Source organism: Ornithorhynchus anatinus, chromosome 6 (genome assembly GCF_004115215.2).
Source record: "Ornithorhynchus anatinus isolate Pmale09 chromosome 6, mOrnAna1.pri.v4, whole genome shotgun sequence".
Classification (NCBI taxonomy): domain Eukaryota; kingdom Metazoa; phylum Chordata; class Mammalia; order Monotremata; family Ornithorhynchidae; genus Ornithorhynchus; species Ornithorhynchus anatinus.
The window spans coordinates 40,035,291-40,062,840 of record NC_041733.1 but is presented as its reverse complement, the minus strand read 5'-3'; the positions used below and the strand labels follow the sequence as shown (position 1 = coordinate 40,062,840).

The 27,550-nt window shown below is 47.2% G+C and overlaps 1 protein-coding gene across 2 annotated transcripts in view; it reads left to right on the top strand.

The window, feature by feature from the left end:
- Positions 1–27,550, top strand: part of LOC100078345 (synaptotagmin-like protein 2) — a 72,415-nt gene that overhangs the window by 4,907 nt on the left and 39,958 nt on the right. Inside the window, exons 1-3 of one of the 2 annotated variants that reach the window (XM_039912425.1) lie at positions 15,563–15,702; positions 17,794–18,215; positions 25,374–25,525. In XM_039912425.1, the coding sequence (XP_039768359.1) occupies positions 18,094–18,215; positions 25,374–25,525 (274 nt within the window). In that variant the 5' untranslated portion in view covers positions 15,563–15,702; positions 17,794–18,093. Of the gene's footprint in view, positions 1–15,562; positions 15,703–17,793; positions 18,216–25,373; positions 25,526–27,550 lie in introns of those variants that run through there. The other variant, XM_029067885.2, reaches the window with a different exon arrangement.

The window sequence follows — 27,550 nt, the reverse complement described above, 5'->3', positions numbered from 1 at the left end:
TTAATGAATTGTACATCGCCTCGATTCTATTTAGTTGCCATTGTTTTTATGAGATGTTCTTCCCCTTGACGCTGTTTAGTGCCATTGTTCTCGTCTGTCCGTCTCCCCCGATTAGACTGTAAGCCCGTCAAACGGCAGGGACTGTCTCTATCTGTTGCCGACTTGTTCATCCCAAGCGCTTAGTACAGTGCTCTGCACATAGTAAGCGCTCAATAAATACTATTGAATGAATGAATGAATAAATATATGTGGTGTATATATAGAACAGTGCTTGGCACACAGTAAGTGCTTAACAAATATAATAATATTCATGATACTAATAACTCTCAGGTCTTGTCAGAGAGCTGGGATGAACAAATGTGGGGGCCCATTCAGAAAATGAGGGGGCTATAATAATTATGGTATTTGTTAAGCACTTACCACGTGCCAGGCACTGTACTAAGTGCTGGAGACCTTCATCGCTCCTCTGGGGCGAACACCTATGCCAGCGTGTTGTAGCGTGGCTCAGAGGAAAACAGCACGGGCTTGGGAGTCAGAGGTCGTGGGTTCTAATTCCGACTCCGCCACTTACCTGCTGTGCGACCTTGGGCAAGCCGCTTATCTTCTCCGCGCCTCAGTTACCTCACCTGTAAAATGGGGAATAAGACCGTGAGCGCCAAGTGGGACAACCTGATTAACTTGTATCTACCTCAGCGCTTAAAACAGTGCATGGCACATAGTGCTTAGCAAATACTATAATTATTATTATATCATTATTGTAGAAAGAAGAGTTCACCCAGGGGACTGGAGGGAGATGGGTAAAAAGAGAACATGGGCAGAACACAGAGCCAGTTAACAGATTGGGGAAGGAAGCCAGGACACCTGGTGGCCTCAAAGCTGGGACCCGGAATCATCACCTTCTTTAGCCAGGGAATTAAGCAATCAATCAGTGTTATTTCTTGGACATTTACTGGGTGTAGAGCAATGTGCTAAGTGCTTGGGAAGCTACGGTACAACAGAGTTGGTACATGCGATCATTCCTAGGCAGCGTGGCCTAGTAGATAGAGCACGGGCTTGGAAGGCAGAAGTACCAAGGTTCTGATGGTGGCTCTGCTCCTTGTCTGCTTTGTGACCTTGGGCAAGTCACTTTGCTTCTCCGAGCCTCAGTTACTTCATCGGTAAAATGGGGATTACTGCTGTGAGCCCCGTGTGGGACATGGGCCGGGTCCAACCTGGTTGGTTGGCATTTCTCTCAGGGCTTCCTACAGGGCCTGGCACATTTAAAGAAGCAGCATGGCTCAGTGGAAAGAGTTTGGGCTTGGGAGTCAGAGGTCATGGGTTCAAATCCCGGCTCAGCCGCTTGTCAGCTGTGTGACTTTGGGCAAGTCACTTAACTTCTCTGTGCCTCAGTTCCACATCTGGAAAATGGGGATTAAGACTGGGAGCCCCATGTGGGACAACCTGATCACCTTGTATCCTCTCCAGCGCTTAGAACAGTGCTTTGCACCTAGTAAGCACTTAACAAATGCCATCATCGTCATATTAAGGGCTTAACAAATACCCTAACCCTCTCCCCTAAAATAATTTACAGTCTAGAAGGGAAGGCTTAGTGATCCAATGCCTTTTTCCCCTGGAGGGCTTCAGCGTCATGTCCTGAGCTCACCTGGGAAGACCTTGGACCCAGAGGATTGCAGCATAAGAACAGTAGGGTAGAAAGAAGATAATTAGGTCTGGTTGCTGGAGGGACTTCAGATTGGACCCCCGAAGCCCAAACTTGCCTTGGGGTACGGCCCGACCCCATCCTGAGTAGCTTCGGCATCTTTTCCTCTAGCTATAAAATGGGCTAATGGGCCCAGCTAGAGGAAGAAGCGATGCCTTCTGAGCTTTCTGAATATTTGAAGGTACACACGTCGCACACACACACAAAAGCAGTGTTGTTTAGCGCCACTGCTCTCGGGGATACAAGGCAGCGCCATTGTGCGGCCCAGCGCTTGCTCCCCCCCCGGCCCCCGCACCCAGAGATGCGAACAGCGATAGGTGGTGTTTGTGTACAATGTCACCAGCCAGCCCAGGTAGCTAACAAGCAAGTATTTGTCCCGGAGAAAAGTGTGAGTCTGAGGGAAGTTGCTAATTCCGAAGGCGATTTTCGGGTGTCCGAAGTGTTGACGTGTCTTTTGGGCCCGATTTCCTGGCAGGAATTTCTCCTGGCTTTCCAGAAGTGGAGAAGAAGAATACTACGGTATTGTGCTAAAGGGTTGGCTATTGGTGTGCCCAAGGGGACACTCCAATCTTCCTTTCACCTCATAAAGCAGCAGTGGCCATTGCAGTGGGCTATGGAGGAGGGGAGAGGATGAGGATGGCGGCGGGAAGTTGAGTAGTTGGGGATGGGGCTAGTTGTCCCAGTAGCCACACTCCTGTCACAGCTATTCCGCATAGGCTGGGTCACTTAATTGTTGTGTTTATTGAATGCTTACTATGTAGAGAACTCTGGACTCAACGCTTGGAAAAGAACAATTCAGTAGAATTGGTAGGCACCATCCCTGCTCACAAGATACCTACAGTCTAGAGGGGGAGACAGGCTTTAAAATAAATTACAGATGAGGACGCGGCATTGCAGATAGGCAAAATGGCAGTGCGTCAGGATCGATTGTCAACCATCACTGGTATTTATTGAGTGCTTTTTTGTGTGCTGAACTTTGTACTCAGTGCTTGGGAGAGTTAGAGTCAATAGAATTGGTAGACACAAAGACTTAAAATACAGAGGGGGAAGAAGCTCATTAAAATAAGCTGCAGATGTGGGAAATGGCAGAACGTAAAGATAGATCAATTAATAGTATTTGTTGAGCGCTTAAAAATAATCATGGTATTTATTAAGCACTTACTGTGTGTCGAGCACTGTACTAAGCGTAGCGTAGATAGGAGATACAAGGTTTCACGTGGGGCTCACATTCTGAGGAGGGAAGCTAGGTTTTGAATCCCCATTCTGCAAATGAGGGAATTGGGCCCAGAGAGATTAAGTAACTTGCCCTAGGCCACACCGCAGGCAAATGACATAGTCGGGCTTAGAAACCAGGTCCTTTGGCTTCCAGGCCTCTGCTCTTTCCACTAGGTCACATTGCTTCTCATGCTCCTTAGAGCGTGCGGAGCACTGTACTAAGTGCTTGGGAGAGTACACGCCAAAGAGTAGGTAGTCTGAAGAATATGCATTCTTGATGATGAGGATGGTGTTTGTTAAGCGCTTACTACGTGCCAAGCACTGTTCTAAGCACTGATCCTTGACTAGAGTCTTGTGTCTGCCAGAAGGGGTGGGGTCTCAGCCATCCTTGGCCCTGCAGTGCTGCCGTGTTTTTTTTTTTGTTTGAGCCTGCCCTTTATGCCTGGAGTTGCTTTGTACATGTAATATTCCATTAAGGTGGTCATTCTCTCCGTGGTACTTTTTCTTCGCTAGTGGGAAGAGCACGGGTCTGGGTGTCAGGGGCCCTGGGTGCTGACCTCGGCGCTGCCACTTGCTTTTTATGGGACCTTAGACAAGTCAGTTAACTTCTCTTTGGCTCACTTTCCTCTTCTGTAAAATGGGGATGAAATACCCGTTCTCCGTCCTTTGGACTGCGAGCCCCATGTGGGACAGGGGCTGTGTCTGACCTGATTGTCTTGTATCTACCCCGGTGCTTGGCACATAGTTAGCACTTATGAAAGCCACAATTATTAGTAATAGTACTATTTTACTATTTCATATCTTTTTAAGGAACGGTGCCTCAGTTTCCTCATCTCTAAAATGGAGGTTCAGTGCCTGGCACCTGGTGAGTTTGAACAAATACCATAAAAAAAAAATCAGCGAGACTTCTGAGAGTGCCAAGTTTGGTTTAAAGTTGGTCCTTTATGGTATTTGTTACTGTATTATAATAAGTAATAGTACCATTTGACACTTACATGTGTCAAGCACTGTTTTAAGAGCTGGGGTGAATACAAATCGGTCAGTCCTAGGAGAGAACTGTATGTATAAGAACGAGAATTTGATCCTTTTTATCACAGTGTCTCACGGCAAGATTTTGCAAAGCAAACTTACAGTTTTCCAGGCAGTGTGGTACCCTTAATCCTCCTGAAAGGCAGCTGAGCTGTTTCTGAGCATCCATGAAAAGTACATTATTAAAGGCTGTAGCCCCAGGTCACTTGTCCTCAAGTGTGAGAAGCGGCATGGTTTAGTGCATAAAGCCTGGGCGTGGGAGTCAGAAAGAGATGGGTTCTAATCCCGACCCCACCACTTGTCTGCTGTGGAACCTTGGACAAGTCACTTGACTTCTTTACCTGTTATCTCTTCTAGAAAGTGGAAATTAAGATTGTGAGCCCCATGTGGGGCAGGAACTCGATTAGGTTGTGTCTACCCCAGACACAATGCCTGACAAGTACATTAGCACTTATGAAAACCACAATTATTAGTAGTAATAGTACTATTTTACTATTTCACATCTTTTTAAGGAACCGTACCTCAGTTTCCTCATCTCTAAAATGGAGGTTCAGTGCCTGGCACCTGGTGAGTTTGAACAAATACCATAAAAAAAAATCAGCGAGACTTCTGAGAGTGCCAAGTTTGGTTTAAAGTTGGTCCTTTAGTACAATGCCTGACACAGAGTAAGCGCTTAAAAAATTCCCTTAAAAAAAAAAGAACTGGCCATCTAGCACAGAAGACAAGGCAGGCAGACAGTCCTCTGCAAGAATGAGTTGAGGGGGAGGAGTGGGGATGTGGAATTTACTGGTGGGTTGTAGAACAGATGGGGGTTAATAGGGGTGAGAGAGCTCAGAGCCGTTTCCTGGAGGGGAGAGAAACAGGGCCTTGATTTTGCACAAAGAGAACAGTTTGGGGGAAGTATCGCTCTTCTAAATGCCAACCTGGACACCGTGCCTTGAACTTGTCTATCTCGCCGCCGACCCCTCTCCCACGTCCTGCCTCTGGCCTAGAACCCCCTCCCTCTATCTGACAGATTTTCACTCTCCCCACCTTCAAATCACTGTAGTAAAAACACCTCTCCTGCGAGAGGCCTTGTCCAATTATGCCTTCATTTTCTCTTCTCCCTCTCCCTTCTGCAACCCCCCTTGCTGGGATTGGCTCCCTCTCTTCACCCTTCCTTCATCCCCAGAGCACGTATCTATCTATCATTTATATTATATATAAATTATCTGTGATATTACCTATCGTTTCTATACATTATTTCTGTCAGTGTCCATCTCCCCTCTAGAATGTAAGCTCATTTTGGGTAGGGAACGTGTCTACCAACTCTGTTGTATTGTACTCTCCCGACCACTTAATAATAATAATAAAAATGTTGGTATTTGTTAAGCGCTTACTATGTGCCGAGCACTGTTCTAAGCGCTGGGGTAGACATAGGGGAATCAGGTTGTCCCACGTGGGGCTCACAGTTTTCATCCCCATTTTACAGATGAGGGAACTGAGGCACAGAGAAGTTAAGTGACTTGCCCACAGTCACACAGCTGAGAAGTGGCAGAGCTGGGATTCGAACTCATGAGCCCTGACTCCAAAGCCCGTGCTCTTTCCACTGAGCCACGCTGCTTCTCTAGTACAGTGCTCTGCACGCGGTAAGTGCTCGATAAATATGATGGATGGATTGAAAAGAGGGACGAGAAGGGGGATGGGAGGAAAGTTCCCAGCATTCAGGAGACTTTTTACAAGTATCCTAGCGGAACTTCTGCCACTCCTGTGGCTTATCTTCACTTTTGGTCTTCCCTTTCCATATCGTCAGCGCCTGCTTGGGACAGCAGGCCGATGGAGATGAGTCACAGGCGTTCCCTGGGCTGAAAGTCTGACCCCACATCTGTATCCGGGTTCCAGCCACACCCTCAGGGCAAACAGTTCCTCTGTTAGGTGTTCCCCCGGCCCCCAGAGATGGCTGTCCTTGTATCAACCCTCTGACCCAACCGCCCAGCCGATCCTCTGGGGAGCCATCGCCAAGATTCTCCTCAGGGAATTGTGTTATTTTTTATGGTCGTAATTATTCATATCATCGTTACCCACTGTGCGACCTGGGGCAAGTCGCTTCACTTCTGGCCTCAGTTCCCTCATCTGCAAAGTGGGGTGCAGTGATACCAGTTCCCCTTCCTTCGTAGAATGATTTTTTGTAATTTTTTTATGGTATGAATGTGCCAGGCACTGTACTAAGCGCTGGGGTCAAAACAGCTAATCAGGTTGGAAGTAGTCCCTGTCCCACATGGGGCTCACAGTCTTAATCCCCATTTTACAGTCAAGGGAACTGAGGCACAGAGAAGTACAGAGTGCCCAAGGCCAAAGAGCAGACAAGTGACCTATCCAGGATTATAATCCAGGTCCTTCTTACTCCAGGGCCGTGCTCCATCCACTAGGCCATACCTCTTCTCAACAGCAATGTGAGGACCATGTGGGACCTGATTATCTTATATCTACCCCAGTGCTTAATACAGTGCTTGGCACATAGTAGGTGCTTAACAAATACCAGAATTATTACTATTACTACTAATAATAATAATAAAGCTGCAAAGAGGAATTGGGGCTGATGTACCTTCTCAAGGGCTTAGTACCAGACTGTGCATATCGAAAGTGCTCAGTAAATACCATTGATTGATTGATTTATTAAATAAATTGTAGGAAAGAAGTTGGGGAGAAAATGTCATAACCTCTGCCCAAGTCACCCATATCTCCGCCCCTAACAGATGTTCAATTTCTGGTTGGTTGCAGATGGGAGGGAATGTTAAATAATTGCACTGCCACAGGGATCGATGGGGAAGGAATATGCAAACATGTCTAGTTGATAAAAATTGATATAATTAAAAAACCGTAACCTTTAAAGGGAACAAAAGGTGGGGAGGTCATCTTAGTTTCAGGTGAAAAAAAAAATAAATTCCAAGCTCTGCTCAAGAGTGAAGCCAAAATTTTTCTTGCAGTCTGTTTTATAGCAAGCAGGCGGTCTAGAATGTGAGTGTATACTGCCTGACCATACCATCTGTAGTAAATGCTTTTGAAGAGGTGCCATCTTTTCCCACCTCCTTTTTTGTGACATCCACCTGGCCTCAGTAAAAAACTCTCTCACTTAGAATGGCCTTTTTTTAGTGGTATTTGTTAAGCGCTTAGTGTGTATCAAACACTATTCCAAGTGCTGATGTAGCTACAAGTGAATTAGGTTGGGCTCCACATGGGGCTCACAGTCTAGTTTAAGTAGGAGGGAGAACAGAAGAACTAAGGTACAGAGGAATTAAGTGACTTGCCCAAGGTGACCCAACAGACAAGTGAGGAAGCCGGGATTAGAACCCAGTTCCTCTGACTCCCAGACCATGCTCTTTTTATTAGGTCCCACTACTTCTTTTACACTTTGATTCGGTTTCCATGCTTCTCGGGAAGTTCCAGATGGAGCGCGATTCCTGTCGGTCCACAGTTGGAAGAGGTTTCATTTCTTGGCCTCCAACTGGCACTGTGTAAATTTCCAACTCCAGAAATCCTGGCCCCAGAATGTCCTGCAGCCCAAGGCCAATATCAGTTTTTCTTCTGCTCTCTAGGTGATATTTGCTGCTCAAAGTGTCCCTCTTACATCCAACATCAACAGCAGTAGTAATAATAACTGGGATCTTCGTTAAGTGTTTGCTATGTGCCAAGCTCTGTATCTGGGGTAGATATAGGATCATCAGGTCCCACATGGGCCTCACAGTTTAAGTAGGAGGGAGAACAGGGATTGAATCCCCATTTTGCAGATGAGGGAACTGAGGGGTGGAAGTCACACAGCAGACAAGTGGTGGAGCTGGGATTGGAACCCAATTCTTCTGTGCTCAGGCTCTTTCCACTAAGCCACCCTGCTTCTCTACAGCCCTCAGTACAGTTCCAATGCCCAGGGATGAATTTCATGTTCATTTAACCGGGTTCGGCGTATCCTCGAGGAACCTGGTCCCGAACAAAGAAGGCTGATTGGCCTGAGAAAGAGATGAGCCCGTGTCCTCGGTTAGCCACTGTGGTTAAGCATAGTCAAGGGACAAGCTGCTAAGGGACTTCTTTGCAGGGAAAACAACCTTAGAAGAGAAGTGGAAAATTAAGAAAAGACAGTGGAAGACCTCAAAATGTGGGCTATATGTGGGAAAAGCTAATAAGCAGGAACCGAGTAAGAGGATTTTACTCTCTGCAAGGAAGTTGTGAGGAAGCTCTCAACTCCCTAGGGAAGGAAGGCTTCCTGGAGTAGTTCCACTATCCCCCAGTCTCACAAGCCGGTAACCTTGGAGTTATTCTCCACTCACCTCTTTCTTACAACCCACATATTCTGTCTGTCACTAAATCCTATTGGTTCAACCTCCCCGACATTGCTAAAACTCCATCCTTTCCTCTCCATCCAAACTGCTACGATGCTGATCCCATCACTTATCCTATCCCACCTTGCTTACTGCATCAGCCTCCTTGCCGACCACCCTGCCTCTTGCCTTTCCCCACTCCAGTCCATATTTCACTCTGCTGCCAGGATCATTTTTCTATAAAAATGTTCAGTCCACATCTCCCCGCTCCTCAAGAACCTCCAGGGGTTGTCCATCCACCTCCTCGTCAAGCAGAAACTCCTCACCATCAGCTTTAAAGCACTCAGTCACTTTGCCCCGTGCCTACCTCACCTTGCTACTACAACCCAGCCCGAACGCTTCACTCCTCTAATGCCAATCTACTCACTGAACTTCGATCTCATCTATCTTGCTGCCAACTTTTCGCCCACGTCCTGCCTCTGGCCTGGAATGCCCTCCCTCTTCATAACCGGCAATTACTCTCCCCACCTTCGAAGCCTTATTGAAGACACATTCCTCCAACCTCTCTTTTCCTTTTCTTCCACTCCTTTCTGCCCTTCTGTGTTGCCTTGACTTGGTCCCTTTATTCACCCCTCCACAGCACTTATGTGTATATCCATAATTTATTTATATTATTGTCTGTCTCCCCCCTAGACTGTAAACTCACTATGGGCAGAGACTGTGTCTATTATATTGTACTCTCCCAAATGCTTAGTATGATCTACACCAGTACTTAATATAGTGCCTCACACACAGTAAGCGCTTAGCAAATGCCACCATTATTATCACAATGCTCTGCACACAGTAAGGTCTCAATAAATATGATCGATTGACTGAGTGATTAAGTGGGATAGGGACTGTGTCCAACCTGATTAACTTGTATCTACCCCATCACTTAGTACAGTGCTTGGCTCTTGGCTCTTTATTAAACTCTTAATAAGTACTGTAATTATTAATTATTACAATGCCAGAAATGAAAGGCATGTTATTGACTGTTAGCTTGACCACTGTGGAGTCTGGCAGGAATTTGGAGACTGCCCTGGGTCTTGGCCAGGCCCTGGAGTTGGTACCGGTACATGAAGAGAAAGAAAAGGGCAAGAAAAAGAAAACTTGGCGATCTACTCACATGCCACCATAGGCACAAAGTTCCCCACTGCTTTTTGTTTGACTGCAGAGGAGGAATGGATAGTGGCCTAGTGGCTAGAGTATGGGCCAGGGAGTTGGAAGGACCTGGGTTCTAATCCAGGCTCTACTACTTGTCTGCTGGGTGACCTTGAACAGGTAACTTCGCTTCTCTGTGCCTCCATTACCTCATCTGTAAAATGGGGATGAAGACTGTGAGCCCTCTGTGGAACAGGGACTGTGTCCATCCTGATTAACTCATATCTTCCCCAGCACTTAGTACAGTGCCTGGCACCTAGTAGGCACTTAACAAATACCATTTGAAAAAACAAAAAGCCCACATGGGAACCATCATGCGTCCAAGGCCCCAGTGTCTCATAATAATAATAATAATGTTGATGGTATTTGTTAAGCACTTACTATGTGCCAAGCACTGTTTTAAGCACTTGGGTAGATACGAGATTATCAGGTTGTACCACGTGGGGCTCACAGTATTTGTCAAGTGCTTTACTCTGTACTGAGCACTGGCAAAGGTTCAAGGTGAACAAGGTCAGACATGGTCTTTGTCCCACATGGGGCTCCTGGTCTAAGAGAGTCCAAGAAAGAGAAATGGAAGCCCAGGAAAGTTAAGCAATTTGCCCAAGATTACACAGCAGTCGAGTTACGGGAGCAGGGATTAGAACCCAGGACTCTTGGGCTTGTTCTGCTAGGCGACTTCAAGAGGTGCAGGTAGGCAAGAGAGGGCTTGGCACCGATATCGAGGAGGGGGCGAGAGATTTCACTTCCCAAACTTGTCCCGTCCACCCTTGCAGGGAGGAAGGGCCCTTCATCAAGTGAGTGGACCCTACCCGGGGTGACTGGGAAGAAATTCCTGAAGGATGCTTATGAGTTTCTATTGCCTCATCAGCTTCCATGCTGCATTAATATAGTCAAAGAGAATTTTGGCACGGCGATATTTTTTAAGGGTAGGGATTTTGGAGAGGAGAAACAGCAGGTCTTAGTAGATAGAGCCTGGTCCTGGGCATCAGAAGGACCTGGATTCTAATCCTGCCTCTGCCACTTGTCTTCTGAGTGACCTTGGACAAGTCACTTCACTTCTTTGTGCCCCAGTTACCTCCTCTGTAAAGTGGGATTAAGAAAGTGAGCCCTGTATGGGGCATGGACTGCATCTACCTGATTACCTTGTATCTTCTTCAGTGCCTAGTTCAGTGCCTGACATAAAGTAAATGCTTAACAAATGCCATAGGGAAAAATAAAATGCTTAACAAATACCATAGGGAAAAATAAAATGCTTAACAAATACCAGAGGGAAAGTTCATTCCATGAAGGTTTTGGTTATTACATCCAAAAATGACTCCTGCATTTTAAGCACTTAAAGTCCCCAGGCTAATCCTGTTTCCCCAGAGATCCTTTTCATAATTTACCAAGGGTATTTATTGAGCGCTTACAGTGTGCAGAGCATTGTACTAATTGCTTGGGAGAGAACATAAGAATAAGTACATATGCCCCCTACCCTCAAGGAACTTGCAGTCTAGAATGGGAGATGGGAAGAAAAATAAATGACAGGTGTGGGGCAGCATTTATTAGGAAAGGACTGAAGTCTTCACTCTGCAATGCCTTTCAGTTACAGGGGGCCTCTCACAAGTGTGAACTCTGACCACTGGTGTGTTAGTAGTGTGGATTTGTGACAAACTAGCGGGGCAAGCACAATGGCCCCACTGTTCAGGAGGGAACATTCTTGGAAATTTTAAACCCTCCGCGTCATCTCCAGATCAAAGGTTTTCGGAGACAGGCAAATAAAATCTATTACTACCTATCAAAATCAAAGGGTGCTTAATCCTGGTCTGATGTTACCTCTTCAGATTAGGCCACTTCCAGGCCTCCGGGATTCCATGTGGAGGATTAAAAGAGCTTTTTTCCCCTCCTAGATTGTTGAATCAACATTTTTCACAAGTTGGTTTCAAAAAGGGACTGGCGAAAGCAGTCCGGAGTTAGAGACAAAGAATGGAACCCACAGAGTTGGATTTGGGGGTGTTCAGTGCCTGGCATAGAGGATAGAGCATGGGTCGGGAGTCAGTAGGATCTGGGTTCTAGCCTGGCTCTGCCACTTGTCTGCTGTGTGTTCCTGAGCAAGTCACATCACTTCTTGGCCTCAGTTATCTCACCTGTAAAATGGGGATTAAGTCAGTGAGCCCTTGTGAGACAGGAACTGTGTCCAACCTGACTAACTTGTATCTATCCCAGTGCTTAGAACAGTGCCTGGCACACAGTAAGCGCTTAGCAAATATAAAAAAAAAAAGGTTGGGTGGCTTTGGGTGGGGTAGGATTGCTCCTGAGAACGGGGTGGACACATTTTCCCGAATTTCAGGTTTTTGGGTAGTATCTCCCATGTCTTTGACCAGATGGGGCTTCTGGACTGGGATTCTCTACCTCTATTCTTTCTCTGATGCTCCCATCCCATCTTCTTCACATTCAATCCATCAAATAAAGGGTATTTGCTGAGTGCTTACAGTATGCAGAACAGTGTACTAAGCGCTTGGGAGAGAGTACTCAAGAGTAAGGAGACATGATCCCTGGTCTAAAGACACTTACAGTCTAGCAAGGGAGATAGCCATAAAAATAAATTACAGGTGTCCAGCAGCACTTATGGGGCTGGGACTTAAGGCAGGGAAGGCTTCCCAGAGGAGATGTGCTTTCAGCAAGGCTTTGAAGGTGGGGAGGGGCCAGTCTGTTGGATAGAGAAGCAGCGTGGCTCAGTGGAAAGAGCCCAGGCTTGGGAGTCACAGGTCATGGGTTCAAATCCTGGCTCTGCCACTTGTCAGCTGTGTGACTGTGGGTAAATCACTTAACTTCTCTGTGCCTCAGTGACCTCATCTGTAAAATGAGGATTAAGACTGTGAGCTTCATGTGGCACAACCCGATCACCCTATATCTCCCCCAGGGCTTAGAACAGTGCTCTGCACATAGTAAGTGCTTAACAAATACCAACATTATTATTATTATTATATGAAGACAGGAGGCAGGAGGGAGAATTTGAGGGAGGGGTTGATGACCAGACAGAGCAAGGCACAGGCTGGTGTTAGAGAAGGAAAAATAAACTCAGGCACGGCAGTAAATTTTGAACTTTTCGAGGTGGGGTCTGATTTTAAATTAGTCTTACTCACTCTGGAGGAGGGAGTCTGTGAATGTACCCTTCTCTCTCTGTCTTGAGAGCAGAAGAATTGATCTTGAGAGTAGAACTATTCGTCTTATTTATCAAGGGAAAATGTTTTGGAGGAATTGAAGTGTGTCAGGGTCCCTCGTTGACACTGGATCAGTTGATTGATCAGTCATATGTATTGAGCGCTTACGGTGCGCAGAGCACCATACTTAGTTCTTGGGAGAGTATAATGCAAAGAGTTGGTCGACACTTTCCCTTGAAGCAGCATTGCTCAGTGGAAAGAGCCTGGGCTTGGGAGTCAGAGATCATGGGTTCTAATCCCGGCTCCGCCACTTAGCTGTGTGACTTTGGGCGAGTCACTTCACTTCTCTGTACCTCAGTTACCTCCTCTGTAAAATGGGGATGAAGACAGTGAGCCCCACATGGGACAACCTGATTACCTTGTATCCCCTCCAGCGCTTAGAACAGTGCTTGGCACATAGTAAGTCCTTAACAAATACCATCATCATTTTTATTATTATTTCCCTGCCCACAATGAGCTTGAGGAGTCTAGAGGGGGACCCCTGGATCTTGCTAATAAACATGGAAAGGGTGATCAAACAGAAATAACACATTCCGAACTCTTTTGCTCCTGGTGTGGTTTTCTCATGGCAAATTGTGTGCTAGAAGAGGGAGTAATGAAGCTAGAAGAGGTTCAAATCCTAGCTTTGCTACTTGTCTGCTTTGTGACCTCAGGCAAGTCTCTTCACTTCTTTGTGCCTCAATTACCTCACATGTAAAGTGGGGATTAAGATTGTGAGCTCCATGTGAGACATGAACTGTGTCCAAACTGATTAGCTTGAATCTACCCAAGCACGTAGTATAGTACCAGACACATAAGAATAAATAAATACATGAATAAATAAAAAAGAGTAATGACACATATCAAAAGTACAGCATGGCCTAATGGGTAGAGCTTAGGCCTGGGAATCAGAAGGACCTGGGTTTCAATCCCGGCTCTGCCGCTTGTCTGTATTGTGACCTTGGGCAAGTCATTTAACTTCTCTGGGCTTCAGCTACCTCATCTGTAAAATGAGGATTAAGACTGTGAGCCCTATGTGGGACAGGGACTTTGTCCAACCTGATTAACATGTATCTACCCCAGCACTTGGTTCAGTGCCTGGCAAATAGTAAGTGCTTAGCAAATGCCATAAAAAAAAGTTCAGGGGAAATACCATGATTAGTATTATTAGGAGAAAATTTCCCTCTCTTACGCTGCTAAATACACAAGAAGGTGATCTAGATGGTTTCTGTCAGTTTGCAAGGGCTAATATTAGTTCAATTATTTTGAGGATTGGTTAATAATAAAAATTAAAATTGTGGTATTTGTTAAGCGCTTACTTTGTGCCAGGCGCTGTTCTAAGCACGGGGGTAGGTTCAAGATAATCATATTGGACACAGTCTCTGTCCCACAGAGACTCTTAGTCCCCATTTAATAGATGAGATTACTGACACACAGAGAAGTTTAGTGACTTGCCCAAGGTCACACAGCAGACAAGTGGAAAAGCCGGGATTAGGACCCAGGTCCTTCTGGCCGTGCTGTAGGCACTAGGCCAGTGGTTAACCCACTGTATTGTGCATAGAAAGAACACAAACACCTTCCTCCCTGCCCTTCCCTTCCTGGCTCCCTCTCCAGTACACACTCCTCCTCTCTGCCCGCCGGGGGAAGAAACCACCTGCCAGCTTTGTTGTCACAGAGTTGTTTGGAACTCCCTTTCCTTGGTGTAAGATCATTTCCTTGTTGATCCTCCTTCCCGATACGCCTCGCTCGGGTTAGTTGTGTTCAAGTCGCGCAGACCGTATTTTCCAGTAGAACTGTAATTTGGACCTGGGTTCTAATCCTGGCTCTTCCACTTGCCTACTGTGTGACCTAGGGCAAGTCACTTAACTCCTCTGGGCCTCAGTTTCCTCAACTGTAAAATGGGGAATCAATACCTGTTCTCCCCATTACTTAGGCTGTGAGCCCCATGTGGGACTGGGACTGTGCTGGACCTGATTAACTTGTATCTATCCTAGCACTTATTACAGGGCTTGGCAAATAGTGAACACTTACCAAAATCAAATCAAAACAAAAAAAACACTTCCTTTTACTCTGAGCTTTGCTAATGGTCCTTCAATTTCACATGTTCTTACACAGCTCACAGGAAAGCCACAAAGTAATAACTGTGGTATTTGTTAAGCGCTTACTATGTGCCAGACACTATTCTAAGCTCTGGGGTAGATACCAGCTGATCTGGTTGGACATTGTCCCTGTCCCACATGGGGCTCACAGTCTTAATACCTGTTTTACACTAGGGTAGATACAAGGTAATCAGTCTTTGTTCCACATGAGGTTCACAGTCTTAATCCCTGTTTTATAGATGAGGTAACTGAGGCACAGAGAAGTGAAGAGACTTGCTCAAGGTCACACAGCAGACACTCTGCGAGTGCCATTATGCCTTAATGAACACCTTCCTTCTCTCGGCCAAGGGATTGTCTCTAACAGCCTGGGAAGCCTGTCCTGCTTCACAGAGTAGGAAGCAGACACAGATGTAAAATTTGCCCTGATCTATGATCCATCAGTCAGTCAACAAATTCATTCATTCAGTTGTATTTATTGAGCACTTATTGTGTGCAGAGCACTGTACTAAGCGCTTGGACAGTACAATACAGCAATAAAGACAGTCCCTGTCCACAATGGGTTTACAGTCTAGAGGGGAGGAAATTATATTGAATGCTTACTGTGTGCTGAGCACTGTATTAAGCACTTGGGAGGATACAGTATAACATGTTCCCTGCCTACATGGAGTTTAGGGGAAGACAAACATTGAAATAAATTATGGATATATGTTCTGTGGGGCTGAGGATGAGTTGAATAAAGGGTACAGATCCAAGTACAGTGGTGAATCCAAGTTCAAGAGGAGTAGGGGAAGCCTGAGACTAGAGCCGTCTCTGTATCTCTCTCTCTCTGCCTCTCTTTCAGTCCACGGGTTCCCAGAAAGAGGTAGAGAGGCCCCCGGAATGCTCAAAACCTCAGGCAAAGAGGACTCAGGATGCCAGGCCGCCCTCCTCGGATGAATCAGCCCTTGTTTCCTATGCAGGCAGTCGAGCCTCGGTGAACTGAAAAGGTTTGGACTCTTCAGTCTGGAGAGATAAGGCTGAGGGGAGGGATGATTGACACCTATGGAATGGTGAAAGGCGCGGACAGGGAGGGCGTAGAATCCTAAATGGATCTTAATCCTAATCTTGAAGGGGATAGACAGGTTCCGAAGGAAGCCCTTTATTCAGAGGATGGAAAACATCTGGAATCGACTGCCACTAAAGCCCTAGGCCCTCATTTCCTTTCATTCTTTCATTTGATTGTATTTATTGAGTACTTACTGAGTGCAGAGCACTCTACTAAGTGCTTGGGATGTACAATATAAAAATAAACAGACACAGTCCTCTTCTCCCACTCCCTTCTGCCTCACCCTTTCACTTGGATTTGCACCCTTTATTCTCCCCTCCCTTAGCCTCACAGCATTTATGTACATAACCGTAATTTGTTCTATTAATACCTGTCAATCAATCCATGGTATTTATAGCTTACGGTACTTGATTAATGACCTCGTTAATACCATTGAGCGTTTACTATGTGTAGAGCACTTTACTAAGCACTTGGGAGAATAAAACTGAACTGGCAGACACATTTCCTACCCACAACAAGTTCACAGTCTAGAGGGGGAGATGAACATTAATATGAAAAAATAAATAAATTACCGATAGGGGCATATGTACCATGGGGCTGAGGGAGGGATGAATAAAAGGTGCAAATCCTAGTGCAGGGTGACGCAGAAGGCAGTGGGAGAAGAGGAAAATTTTACACCATTTTACAGATGAGGAAACTGAGAAGCAGAGAGGTGAAGTGACTTTTCCAAGGTCACACAGTGGGTCAGTGGTGGAAGTGAGGCAGGCATCCCTGAGCCCATGCCAGGGCTATATTTCTTAGCCCATCTTTGTTTAATGGTAATTTGTTAGGCACTTACTATGTGCCAGGCACTCTACTAAGGGCTGGGTAGATCCAAACTTATCAGTTTGGACACAGCCCCTGTCCCACATGGGGCTCACAGTCTTAATCCCCATTTTACAGATGAGGTCATTGAGGTACAGAGAAGTGAAGTGACTTGCCCAAGGTCACACGGTGAATATATGACGGAGCCAGGATTAGAGCCCAGGTCCTTCTGACTCCCGAGCCCATGCTCTATCCACTAGACCAAACTTCCTAAACCTCTTCTCATCCCTCCATCCACTTCCCCAATCTATCAGTGATATTTATTGAGCACTTGCTGCGTGCAGAGCAATTTTTCTCTGTCATGCTCCAAGACCTGACTCTCTTACCCCAAATTCTAACACAGTAGCTGTCTGAAAAAAAAAGATTTTCCAGCACATGTGTTGTGTAGAAGCCAAACTGTACCTGGTTTAAAAATCCGGGTGCCTTTTGTTAACAGCTGGGGCCATCACTTTGCATTTTGAAAAGTTACTTGAGATTTCCTCCATATCCCTGTGGGCAAACATTTGTTAGTAATGAACTACATCCTGTAGGCTTGGCAAATAAACCCCACCTCTGAAGTCAATAGAATTTTCAAATATTGAGACCAGAGCTTCTAATGATTGTATCCCTAGGAAGAAGATTAACATTGTTTACTCTGGATCATCCATTTCTCCAGGTTAGGGGGAAGAGAGGGAAATTAAGTTATCGAACAGGATCTTTTCTCGGGGTGGGGAGGAGAAACCACACTAGTTATGAATAGCACCCATCTGGAGTGTCTAAGTAGGAGGGAGAACGGTTATTGACTCCCCAGTTTGCAGCTGAGGGACCTGAGACACAGAGAAATAAAGTGACTTGCCGAAGGTCACACAGCAGACCCTGCTCCTCTTGGAAAGTGAGATCCCGGGGAGCAGGAAGGCGAGGTGAGACGGTTAGCCGCGGTTCCGGTGGCTTGCTTGGAAGCAACGGCCAAGGTCTGGGTGTGTTTGCCCTCAGGGTCCTGGTGCCTCTGACCAAAGAGCCCAGCATTGAGGGGAGCGGGTCTTGTGGGTATAAGCAGGACGGCCTGCTTGGGAGCCTGCATATGAGGGAAAACCACTCCTCCCTGCACACAGTGAAATACACACAGTCACACCGCAGGCCAATGTACTTCTGCAGGCACAAGTCTCAATGGCTCTTTTTCCTTCGGTAGGTGTTGCCCGTCTCAGGTCCCCCCACCCCAGGGGAAAGGTGCCCTGCACGTTTCTCTCAAGGCCGTCTTCTCCAGGGCCAGTGGCAGCCGCCGGCACGCCGGGTGGAAACATCGTGGCCAGCGTCCGATGAAACCGGGCGGAGAGCGGGCCTGAGGCTCACGGCCTAGGACAAGGCCCGCCCCGTGACACTGCTCTGAGGAAACTTCCTACCTACGAAGGCTCAGCCTGCTCCCCGGGGCCCTGCCGAGAGCCTCTTTCGAACCCGATTTGGCGATCCCACCCCAACCCCTCCAGCCCAGATGAAACACAGGAGAGATAAGATGTTGGACTTGAGCTTTTTGACCGAAGAGGAGTATGAGAAACTTATGAAGGTCCTACAGAGGGATGCGGAGCTGAAGAAGAAGGACAGCGACCGCATCAGGTGCTTGGGCGGGAGGGCACAGATTTGAAATCCCTTCCTATCCACGCTGCTGGGGGTATTGGGAGGAAAAGGGTCTCCCCTACCGAGTCACCAGTGATCTCTGAAGCAGCAAATCCCTGCCTCTGTGTGTGTGTTTCTGTAAACTTATTATTATTATTATTATTATTATTAAGAATTATTATTATTATTAAATAAGAAGAAGAAGAATGGTATTTGTTAAGTGCCTACTCTGTGCCAGACACTGTACTAAGTGCTAGAGTAGATACAAGATAATCAGGCTGGGCGTAGTCCTTGTCATACAAAGGGCTCCCAGTCTCAATCCCTATTTTACAGATGAGACAACTGAGGCACGGAGAAGTGAAGTGACATGTCCAAGGTCACATAGCGGACAAGGGTCAGAGTCAGGGATAGAACTTCCGACTCCCAGGCCCGTACTCTATCCACCAGGCCACGCTGCTTTTTGTTGTGGGCGGGGAACTTGTCTACGAACTCTGTCATAACGTACTCTCCCAGGCTCTTAGCACTGCGCTCTGCACATAGTAAGCACTCAATAAATATGATTGATTAGTTGACTCTGAATGATACAAAGCGAAGAAGAGAGTTGAAATCCCAGTAGGTGGGGCAAATGCAGGCAATTAGATTTTCCAGTTGGAATAATGTTGAAGATCTTCCTACAAAGCCTAAATTACCCAGGGGGTCGTCAGTCAATCAATCAGTCGTATTTAATGAGCACTTACTATGTACGGAGCACTTTACTAAGTGCTTGGGAGAGTAGAGTCCCCAGAATTAGTAGACACGTTCCCTGCCCATAACGAGCTTACAGGCTAGAGACTTGCTCCTTCTCTGGGAGCTGGTTAGACTCAGGTTTTGCATGCTTGCTTTCAAGGAGTTTCTTGAATCCACACTGCGTGTGGGGAATATAAAAACCCACATACATGGAACAAGAAAGCAGAAAGGTGATCAGTGTGTCTGCTTCCAGTGTCCAGCGCCAGCACTGAATCTGAAACAATTTCCCCCTGTATCTGGGACTTCGGAAGTTCCGTGTGGGGTGGGGTTTTGATTTCTAGCTTTGTGTAACATTCCAAGGCTTTTCAGTACAAGGAGGGAGAACCTGATAGCTTTTGCCGCCCTTTTCTAATCGTCAGGGAACCAAACTCCAGTCATTCCCGGCCAGCGAGAGGTAGGTTTAGGATCCGTGCACTGTGCAGAGCTACAGAAGACAGGAGGATCATCGCGAGACAGATGGGCAGCGGGCCCTTCAGCCTCCTGCCACTCTGGCTATAGGCTATATTAATGTCTGTCTTCCTGTCGAGTCTCTAAGCGCCCTGTGGGCAGGGAATGTGTCTGCTATACTGTTATGTTGTACACCCCCAAGCACTTAGTAGAGTTCTCTGCACACAGTAAGCACTCAATAATTACGATTGAATTACTGACTGACTGGCCCAGCCCTCGATACTCATCTTCCTGGCTAGAGAGGAGGGTCACTAGGAACAGCTGGTGGGCAGGAAGATGAGGTAATAATGGGATTTGTTAAGTGCTTACTGTGTGTCAAGCATTGTTCTAAATTCTGGGTAGATCCAAGTTAATTAAGTTGGATGCAGTACCTCTCCCACGTAGGGCTCACGGTCTTGATCCCCATTTTACAGATGTGGTAACTGAGGCATACAGAAGTGAAATGACTTACCCAAGGTCCTACAGCAGACAAGTGGTGGAGCCGGGATTAGAACCCAGGTTCTTCTGACTGCCAGACCTGTGCTATATCCACTAGGCCATGCTGCTTGAGGTGGGAGTGAGGTTACGGTGGAGATTGCTCAGACCAAAGCTGGAAGCAAAGCCTAAATCAAGACAAGCCATTAGCCCAAGAGGAGGCTCAAAAAAACATCAAGAACTAAAGTTTGCGTTCCCCGATTGGTTGCCAAGGGAATCTTATAATGACCAGGGAGCAGCATGGCTTAATGGAAAGAGCGGAGGCCTGGGAGTCAGAAGATATGGGTTCTAATTGCAGCTTTGCCACTCATCTGCTTAGTGCCCTTGGGCAAGTCACTTCACTTCTCTGTGCCTCAGTTACCTCATCTGTAAAATGGGATTAAGATTGTGAGCCCTGCATGGGATATGGACTGTGTCTAACCCGATTAGCTTCTATCTACCCCAGTACTTAGTATAGTGCCTGGCACATAGTATGTGCCTTAACAAATGCCATTTCAAGAAAATGAAGCTTTAAAAACAACAGTCCCTCCTTGACGGGCTCACTTGAAATGTGGTTTTCAGTGTCCATTTGGGCCCCGGAGAACAGGAGTTTACTGTGGCAAGCATTGGCAGAGCGGTGGAAGAGTCCCACACCCTGTGGAACTCCATACACGCAATGAGCAAACATTATAAACGTCTGTCCTGTATGTGCTTTCCCTGGTTCATCTTTGTGTTTCCAATGAATTACTGTAACTTCCTCTCTGTTTACCTTGAATTCTCCTGCAGAGCTGCCAGGGAGGTTTTGTTGGCTTCAGAAGTAAGTCCCGGGAATCAGACTGGGCTTTGAGGAGATCAGCAGTTAATCCAAACCTCTAGCCCCAGTTCCTTGGGCAGGTTCTGAAAAAAAAACCCACCCTCATTTGAACCACACTTGGAAAACTCAGGCTGGGATTTATGAGTCTGACAGAGGGGGTGGGGCAGTGGGGATTTAAATGACTGTTAGAACGGGTCAGGAATTTTTGACAAAATGGAGTCTCTCATCTGATTCGCCTTTTTGGACTCAGGCTAGCAGGAGCCAGGAATCTCCATCGCTGGAGACCTTTAGACGTAAACCATCTGAGGGGGTTTCGGCTCGGCCCGGCCCAGAGGAGGCACAGGGATGGATGAGATGACCCTTCCGGGACTCCTCCGGGTGGAAGGTTCTTTGCCGAATCTTTGCAGGAAATGGGAATCCACCATGGCCCCGGGAACCTCTCTCAGTTTTAGCATCGATTCCTAATCCCATCTGTTTGGGAGCTGGGTGGGGAGCAAATGAATCAATAAGTGTTATTTAATCCATCTTTGATTTTTGTTGAGCACTTACTGCATGCAGTACTAAGCACTTGGAAGAGTACAGTGCAACAGAATTAGACACCTTTCCTGCCCACAGTGAGTTTACGGTCTAGAGTAAATCCCTTCTGGGGCCTGAGGCGGCTCTTGGGAATGTCCTAACCCCTGAAGCTTCTTTTGTATATCAGCTGCTACCAGGCCTGGGTTGGTAGGGTTGCCCCTCCTACTTCTTGCTAGCAGGGTGGGTTGGCATCTTGTGCCGCGGGGTTCTGCTGGGGCCAGTGGACTGACCCGGCCCCAGCAGGAGGGAAGAAAGCCCAGCTGAACTCCGGGCTCTCACGTCAGCCCGCTGTCTGGGAAGACCAGCCCTACCAGAGAAACAGCATGGCGTAGTGGATAGAGCACGGGCCTGGGAGTAAGAAGGTCATGGGTTCTAATCCCGGCTCTGCTGCTTGTCTGCTGTGACCTTGGGCAAGTCACTTCACTTCTCCACACTTCAGTTATTTCAACTGTAAAATTGGGATTGAGATTGTGAGCCCCACTTGGTTCAGGGACTGTGTCCAACTCGATTTGCTTATATCCACCCCAGTGCTTAGTATCTTAGTAAACTCTTTACAAATACCACCATCATTATTATTATCATTACCACGAGAATGTTTGTCTGGGGCATTGTGTAAAGTGGGCAATGTGCTGGAAAAAAGCAGTGTTGAACAGTAAAAAAAAAGATCCTGGGGAGAGAACTCAGTTATCCTGACTGGAAGCCACTCGGTAAAAATCGGGACGGGTCCACAACAAGATTCCGAGTCCAGAACTTCAGGAGCTGTGTTTATTTCTCAGTCAGCTCATTCGAGGTGGAGGTGGTGGCTCAGCTCTCTCTACTTGGAGGTAACGGCCTTAGAGCCAAGCATGCCAGGTTGGTCTCAGTTCCTTGGGGCCGGAGTTTCCGGTAGAGTCAGCCGAGAAGTGTGAGGACCCGTCCTCTCTCGGCGTTCCCAGATGACACAACACGTCTACCATTGCAGTCTGGCTTTGGGAGCTGGGTATCCAGGGTCAAGCCTGTCGGGCCGGCCACCTGCCCTGCTCGTGACCGTGCTGCCCGCAAAGTCTGAGGCCACGAAACCCAAGATGCCATTGTGTGGTGGCCAATCCAGGCTGACGATGTCCAAGAAGTTGCCCCACGGAGAGCAGAGGGATGCCGCCACGGTCAGCTCCCTCGTCTTTCTCGTCGAGGTTCAGGAAATGGATCCCTGGAGAAACACACATACACACACAGCGGCCACTGAGTCACCAAATTAGATTCAGCCGTTGAGGGGTGGTTTTCCAAAATGAGGAACGGGAATGGGATAGAGCGATGAAATCCTCAGATAATCCCAAAGAATAATAATAGTTGTGGTATTTCTTAGTTGCTTCCTGTATGCCAAGCACTTTACTAAGCCCCGAGGTAGATTCCAAATAATTGTGTTAGACACAGTCCCTGCCCCAGATGGGGCTTACAGTCTAAGTAGGAGGGAGAATAGCTGTGGAATCCCCATTTAACAGATGAGGAAACTGAGGAACAAGGAATTTAATTGACTTGCCCATGGTCACACAACGCAAGTGGCAGAGCCTGGATTAGAACCCAGGTCCTTCAACTTCCAGGCTTGTGCTTGTTTCACTTGGCCGTACCATTTTCTCAACAGTCTTCAACAGTGTGTCTCATTGCCCCCCTAAACCTCCCATCCAAGCTACTATTGGTCTTCTTTCATGTTGTCTGACTGATGTCAGAGGGCTCCCCAAACACTGAAGTGGTGAAAGGCAGGAAGAAAGGACAAAGAGGAGAAGCACAGACCCTGGATAATCCACAGACTGGAAAATCAGCTCCGAATCACCTGTTCCTATATCCTTGGCTCTTGACTGACTGGAGGATTTCAGATCTAGACTTTAGGAATGAAGCATCATCCTTCCAATGGAAGCAGCCTGGTACTTCTGCCTCCCCTTTGGAGTCGTTAATATTGACCGAAAACATGCGGCAATTTGGGAACAAATATGGAAATTTGAGGAGTTGGGAACTGCCGAGGAGGGAGCCTGGATCTCTGTTGCCCTTTTCCTGGAGACCGAGAGCTTGCGAAAGCTCCCATCTCTTCCAAACGGCTTCCACATCTCTGTGGGTCGGGATGAAGAGGGCACTGTCCGTGGGGAGGAAGGAGAGGAGACTCCAAACATTCTTCTCCCCCTGGCCTCCGAGCCCTCTGTCCTCTCAGACCGACCCCATGACAGCCCTCCTGTGAAAAGGCAAAGTTTTTGTTTGAGTTGGCTGTGATATATTGCTGCTGAAAGGGGATTGGCTGCCATTCCCTCTCAGGGCTCCATTGCTTCTGTGCTCCCTGTGCCGTTAGTGCCAACAGGACCTGTTTGGGCACATTTCTAGTTCCGAGCCTAGCCCCGTTCTCACTTTCGGCCTCGGTCGCTGAGACGTCGGAACCGAACAGATGGAGTTGCTCGGGCTGGTTTCCCGCAGCGAGTCAACATCATTGCCCCATTTGTTTATAAATCTACTGCCGTGTTTTGGATGGTTGGAGCACATGGAGCCCGCTGCGGTGGGCCTCTTCATCTTGGCTGCGTATTTATTGGGCACTCACAGGGAGCTAGATTTTCTCCAGACTCCCCAGAGGTACGACTCCTGCCCTCGAGGAGCTTTCGTGCTGGAGAGATTGGGTTGAGGAACCCAGACCGGCTTCTTTCGTGTCCCCAGAGATGGGCTGAGGACATTTTGTTCATGTTTATTTCCCTCCCGATTTCCGGCATCGGTTAGAGACACCTTTTGAGCATCCACATTTGTTAGGGTTTTTTTTAGTTATTTTTTTAAATGGTATTTGTTAAATCGCTTTCTATGTACCAGTTACTGTTCTACACACTAAGGTAGATACAAGGTAATCAAATTGGACACAGTCCATGTCCCAGTTGGGGCTCACAGGCTTAATCCCCATTTTACAGATGAGGGAACCGAGGCACAGAGAAGTGAAGAGACTTGCCCAAGCTCACAAAGCAGACAAGCGGCAGAGCCGGGATTAGAATCAATCAGTCAATCAGTAGTATTTATTGAGGGCTTACACAGAATACTGTGCTAAGCAACTTTGGATAATACAGTGTAACAGAGTTGGTGGACACTTTATGGACACGTTACCTCCCCACAAAGAGCTTATACTCTAGAGTGGGAGGCAGACATACATATAAATAAAGTATAGATGTGTGCAGAAGTGCTGAGGCTGAGGGAGGGTGAATAAAGGGAAAAAATCCAAATGCAAGGGAGATGCAGAGTGGGAGAAGAGGAAATGAGGGCTTAATCAGGGAAGGCCTCTTGCAGGAGTTGTGCCTTTAGTAAGGCAATTCAGGAGCCACTGGCCTTGCTTTCCCCTGACAGTGGGCCGCAAAAACAGATGTGCTGTTAATTCAGCTTGTGCCATGATTCTCAGGGCCCCAAAGCTCTGCCACTGGGATGAGGATGAGTAGGGTGTGGGGCAGGTTTTACGAGTCAGGAATGGTTTTGCAGATTGGGAATGGTTTTGCGGGTAGCAAGGTGCTTATGAACCCTCCCTCTAGGCTGCCGCAGGGAAACCCATTTTGATTTCTGAGTTGTCCCAACAGGCCTCCCACTGTGTACGCCACCTCCTCTGAGCGGGGTGGGGAGGACGCCAGAGAAGCTGGTGGGCAGGATGATCCATCAGCCTGAGAGCAGCTTCCACAGCCTAGGGGAAATCCCAGGTCGCTGAAGATTCTGGGAAAATAATGGATAATTTCCAGAAGACTCTGAATTCTCTCCCGAGCCAGGAGTCTGGTCTGGTGTAACTCTGATGTACTTGGGGGGCATGAACCCATGGGCCAGAATCTCAGCCAAGTCCCCCCGATGTCAGGGGCAGAAGGAACCGACCCAACCTGGGAAATATTTCTCTGTTTCTCTCTGAGGGCGAGGAAGCCCAGCACATTGAACCCAAGTTCTGTGCTTCCGTGGGTGGAAAGTTCTTTCAGTGCTAGTTTGGAGTGGTGGGAAGGGACTGGAGGGCCACTGATTTTACTGCAGATGGAGGGCGGGTTAACTGTTGTTTGCTACTCTTTGTTAAGGGTTGCCTTCTGCTTTCTCCTCCTTTCTCCTCCTCCACTTTGAAGGCGGTTACAAGGATCTCTCAAGGATGACAAGAAGAAGAAGTTTGTAACCGGAGAATGGTTCAGTGAAGCCAAAGCCCAACGGTTCCAGGAGGAATTACAGGGCCCTGATCTGCTGAGAGCATCGATTCGAAGGAAGAAAGGCCCAAAGGAAAGTAAGTGTCTGGGACCTGGTGGGAGCCCAGGGAGAAAGGAAGAAAGTCAGCAGAAGAGCAGTGTGTTTCTGTAGCAACAAGAAGCATTATTGAGGCTTCCTCCAAGAGGCCTCCCCGACTAAGCCTTCATTTCCTTGTCTCCCACCCCCGATTATGCGTCATCCTGATTTGCTTCCTTTATTCACCCCCGTCTCAGCCCCACAGCACTTATGTCCATATCTCTAATTTATTTAATGTCTGTCTGCCCTTCTGGGCTGAAAGCTTGTTGTGGGTAGGGAATATATCTACCAGCTCTGTTATATTGTACTCTTCCAAGCGTGTAGTACAGTGTTCTGCACAGAGTAAGCGCTCAATAAATATGATTGATTGATTGTAGCAGGTGGCTATCATCTCTTGGTGGATCTGTGTTCTTAGGTGGGGGCTGTACAGGAGAAAGTAGTCGGATTCACTGAAAGCCACTAGGAATGATCATGATATTTATATTTATTGAGTACTTACTAAGAGCAGAGCACAGTATTAAGCACTTAGGAGAATACAGTATAACAGAACTGGTGGACATGTTCCCTGCCCCCAGGGAGCTCATGTTCTAGAAAGAGCAACAGATATTAATATAAATACATTACACATATGTACTTAAATGTTGTGGGACTGAGGGTGGGATGAATAGAAGGTGCAAATCCAAATGCAAGAGTGACATAGAAGGGATTGAGAGAAGAGTGCCTCGCACTAGCACTCACATCATAAACACTTAACAAATACCAAAATTATAATTATTATAAGAGGAAATGAGGGCTTTGTTGGGGAAGGCTTCTTGGACGATATTGGTCCTAGTGGTTAAATGGAATCAGAGGAGGAAGACAGATACACCTTTGAAAGAAGAGGGTTGCCCCATCTACAGTGTCTTATCAAATACCACCAGATAATTGTGACTCTAAAGTGCTAGTATTGACTGGGCAGTCTAATTCCTGGAGTGAACAACTCATCCGACATCACAAGATTCAGGCACAGACCCCACTCAATCAATCAGTGGTGTTTATTGAGTGATTACTGTGTGCAGAGCACTGTACTGAGCACTGGGGAGAGTACAGTACAACAGAGTTGTAGCCATATTCCTTGCCTGTGATGGGCTTACAATCCAAGAGAGTCCGCTACCAAGAAGCCACAAGCTGCAGCCCCTGGAGCAGGATGGGCCTGATCTTTCAAAGCTGCCATTTCAAGAACAATAACAACGATGGTACTTACTGGTTGCCAACTCTGTGTGAGGTACTAGGCACTTGGGAGATGACAGCAGAAGCAAAAGATACTTTCCCTGTCCATAGACAGGGTGGACTGGTGTAAAAAGTATTTTCCAAGGGTGAGAGCAGTAGGAAGAGCAAGTGGTCAAGTGAGAAGGAGTGTGGTCAGATGGAAAGAGCCCGGGCCTGGGAGGTGGAGGACCCGGGTTTGAATCCAGGCTCCACCATTTATCTGCTGGGTGACCTTGGGCAAGTGCCTTCACTTCTCTGGACCTCAGTGTCCTCATCCTTAAAATGGAGATTCAGTGGCTTCCCTCTCTCCTACATAGGCAGCGATCCCATGTGGGACAGGGACCGCATCCAACCTGATTATTTTAGTAGAGTGCTTGGCACATAGTAAGCACTTGGAAACTACCACAAATGCTATTATCAGGAAGAGTGTAGAGAGGGCGAGAGATCCGAAGAAATCAAAATAATTCATTGAATGAACAATCGAGTATGCATGTATGCCCATGGGTGCTAAAGTTTGGGGATTAAATATACGCTAGAGAGGTGCCTTTTGGGGTTGAAGGGACTTGGGGTGTTGAGATTAGGAGAGGGAGAACTTCCTGGAGCTCCTCGCTATTCCTTGTGATTCAGTTGGTGCCAGACCCACCCATGGCTGCTGGATTCCTTGCAGAGCAGAGGCAGGAAATTAATCCCCCCAGTGACCTCCACCCCGGGGGTGTATCCCCTTGTCTTCCCTATCAAGGCCCACACTTCCCTGTTCTGAGCCCTCTGCCCAATACCC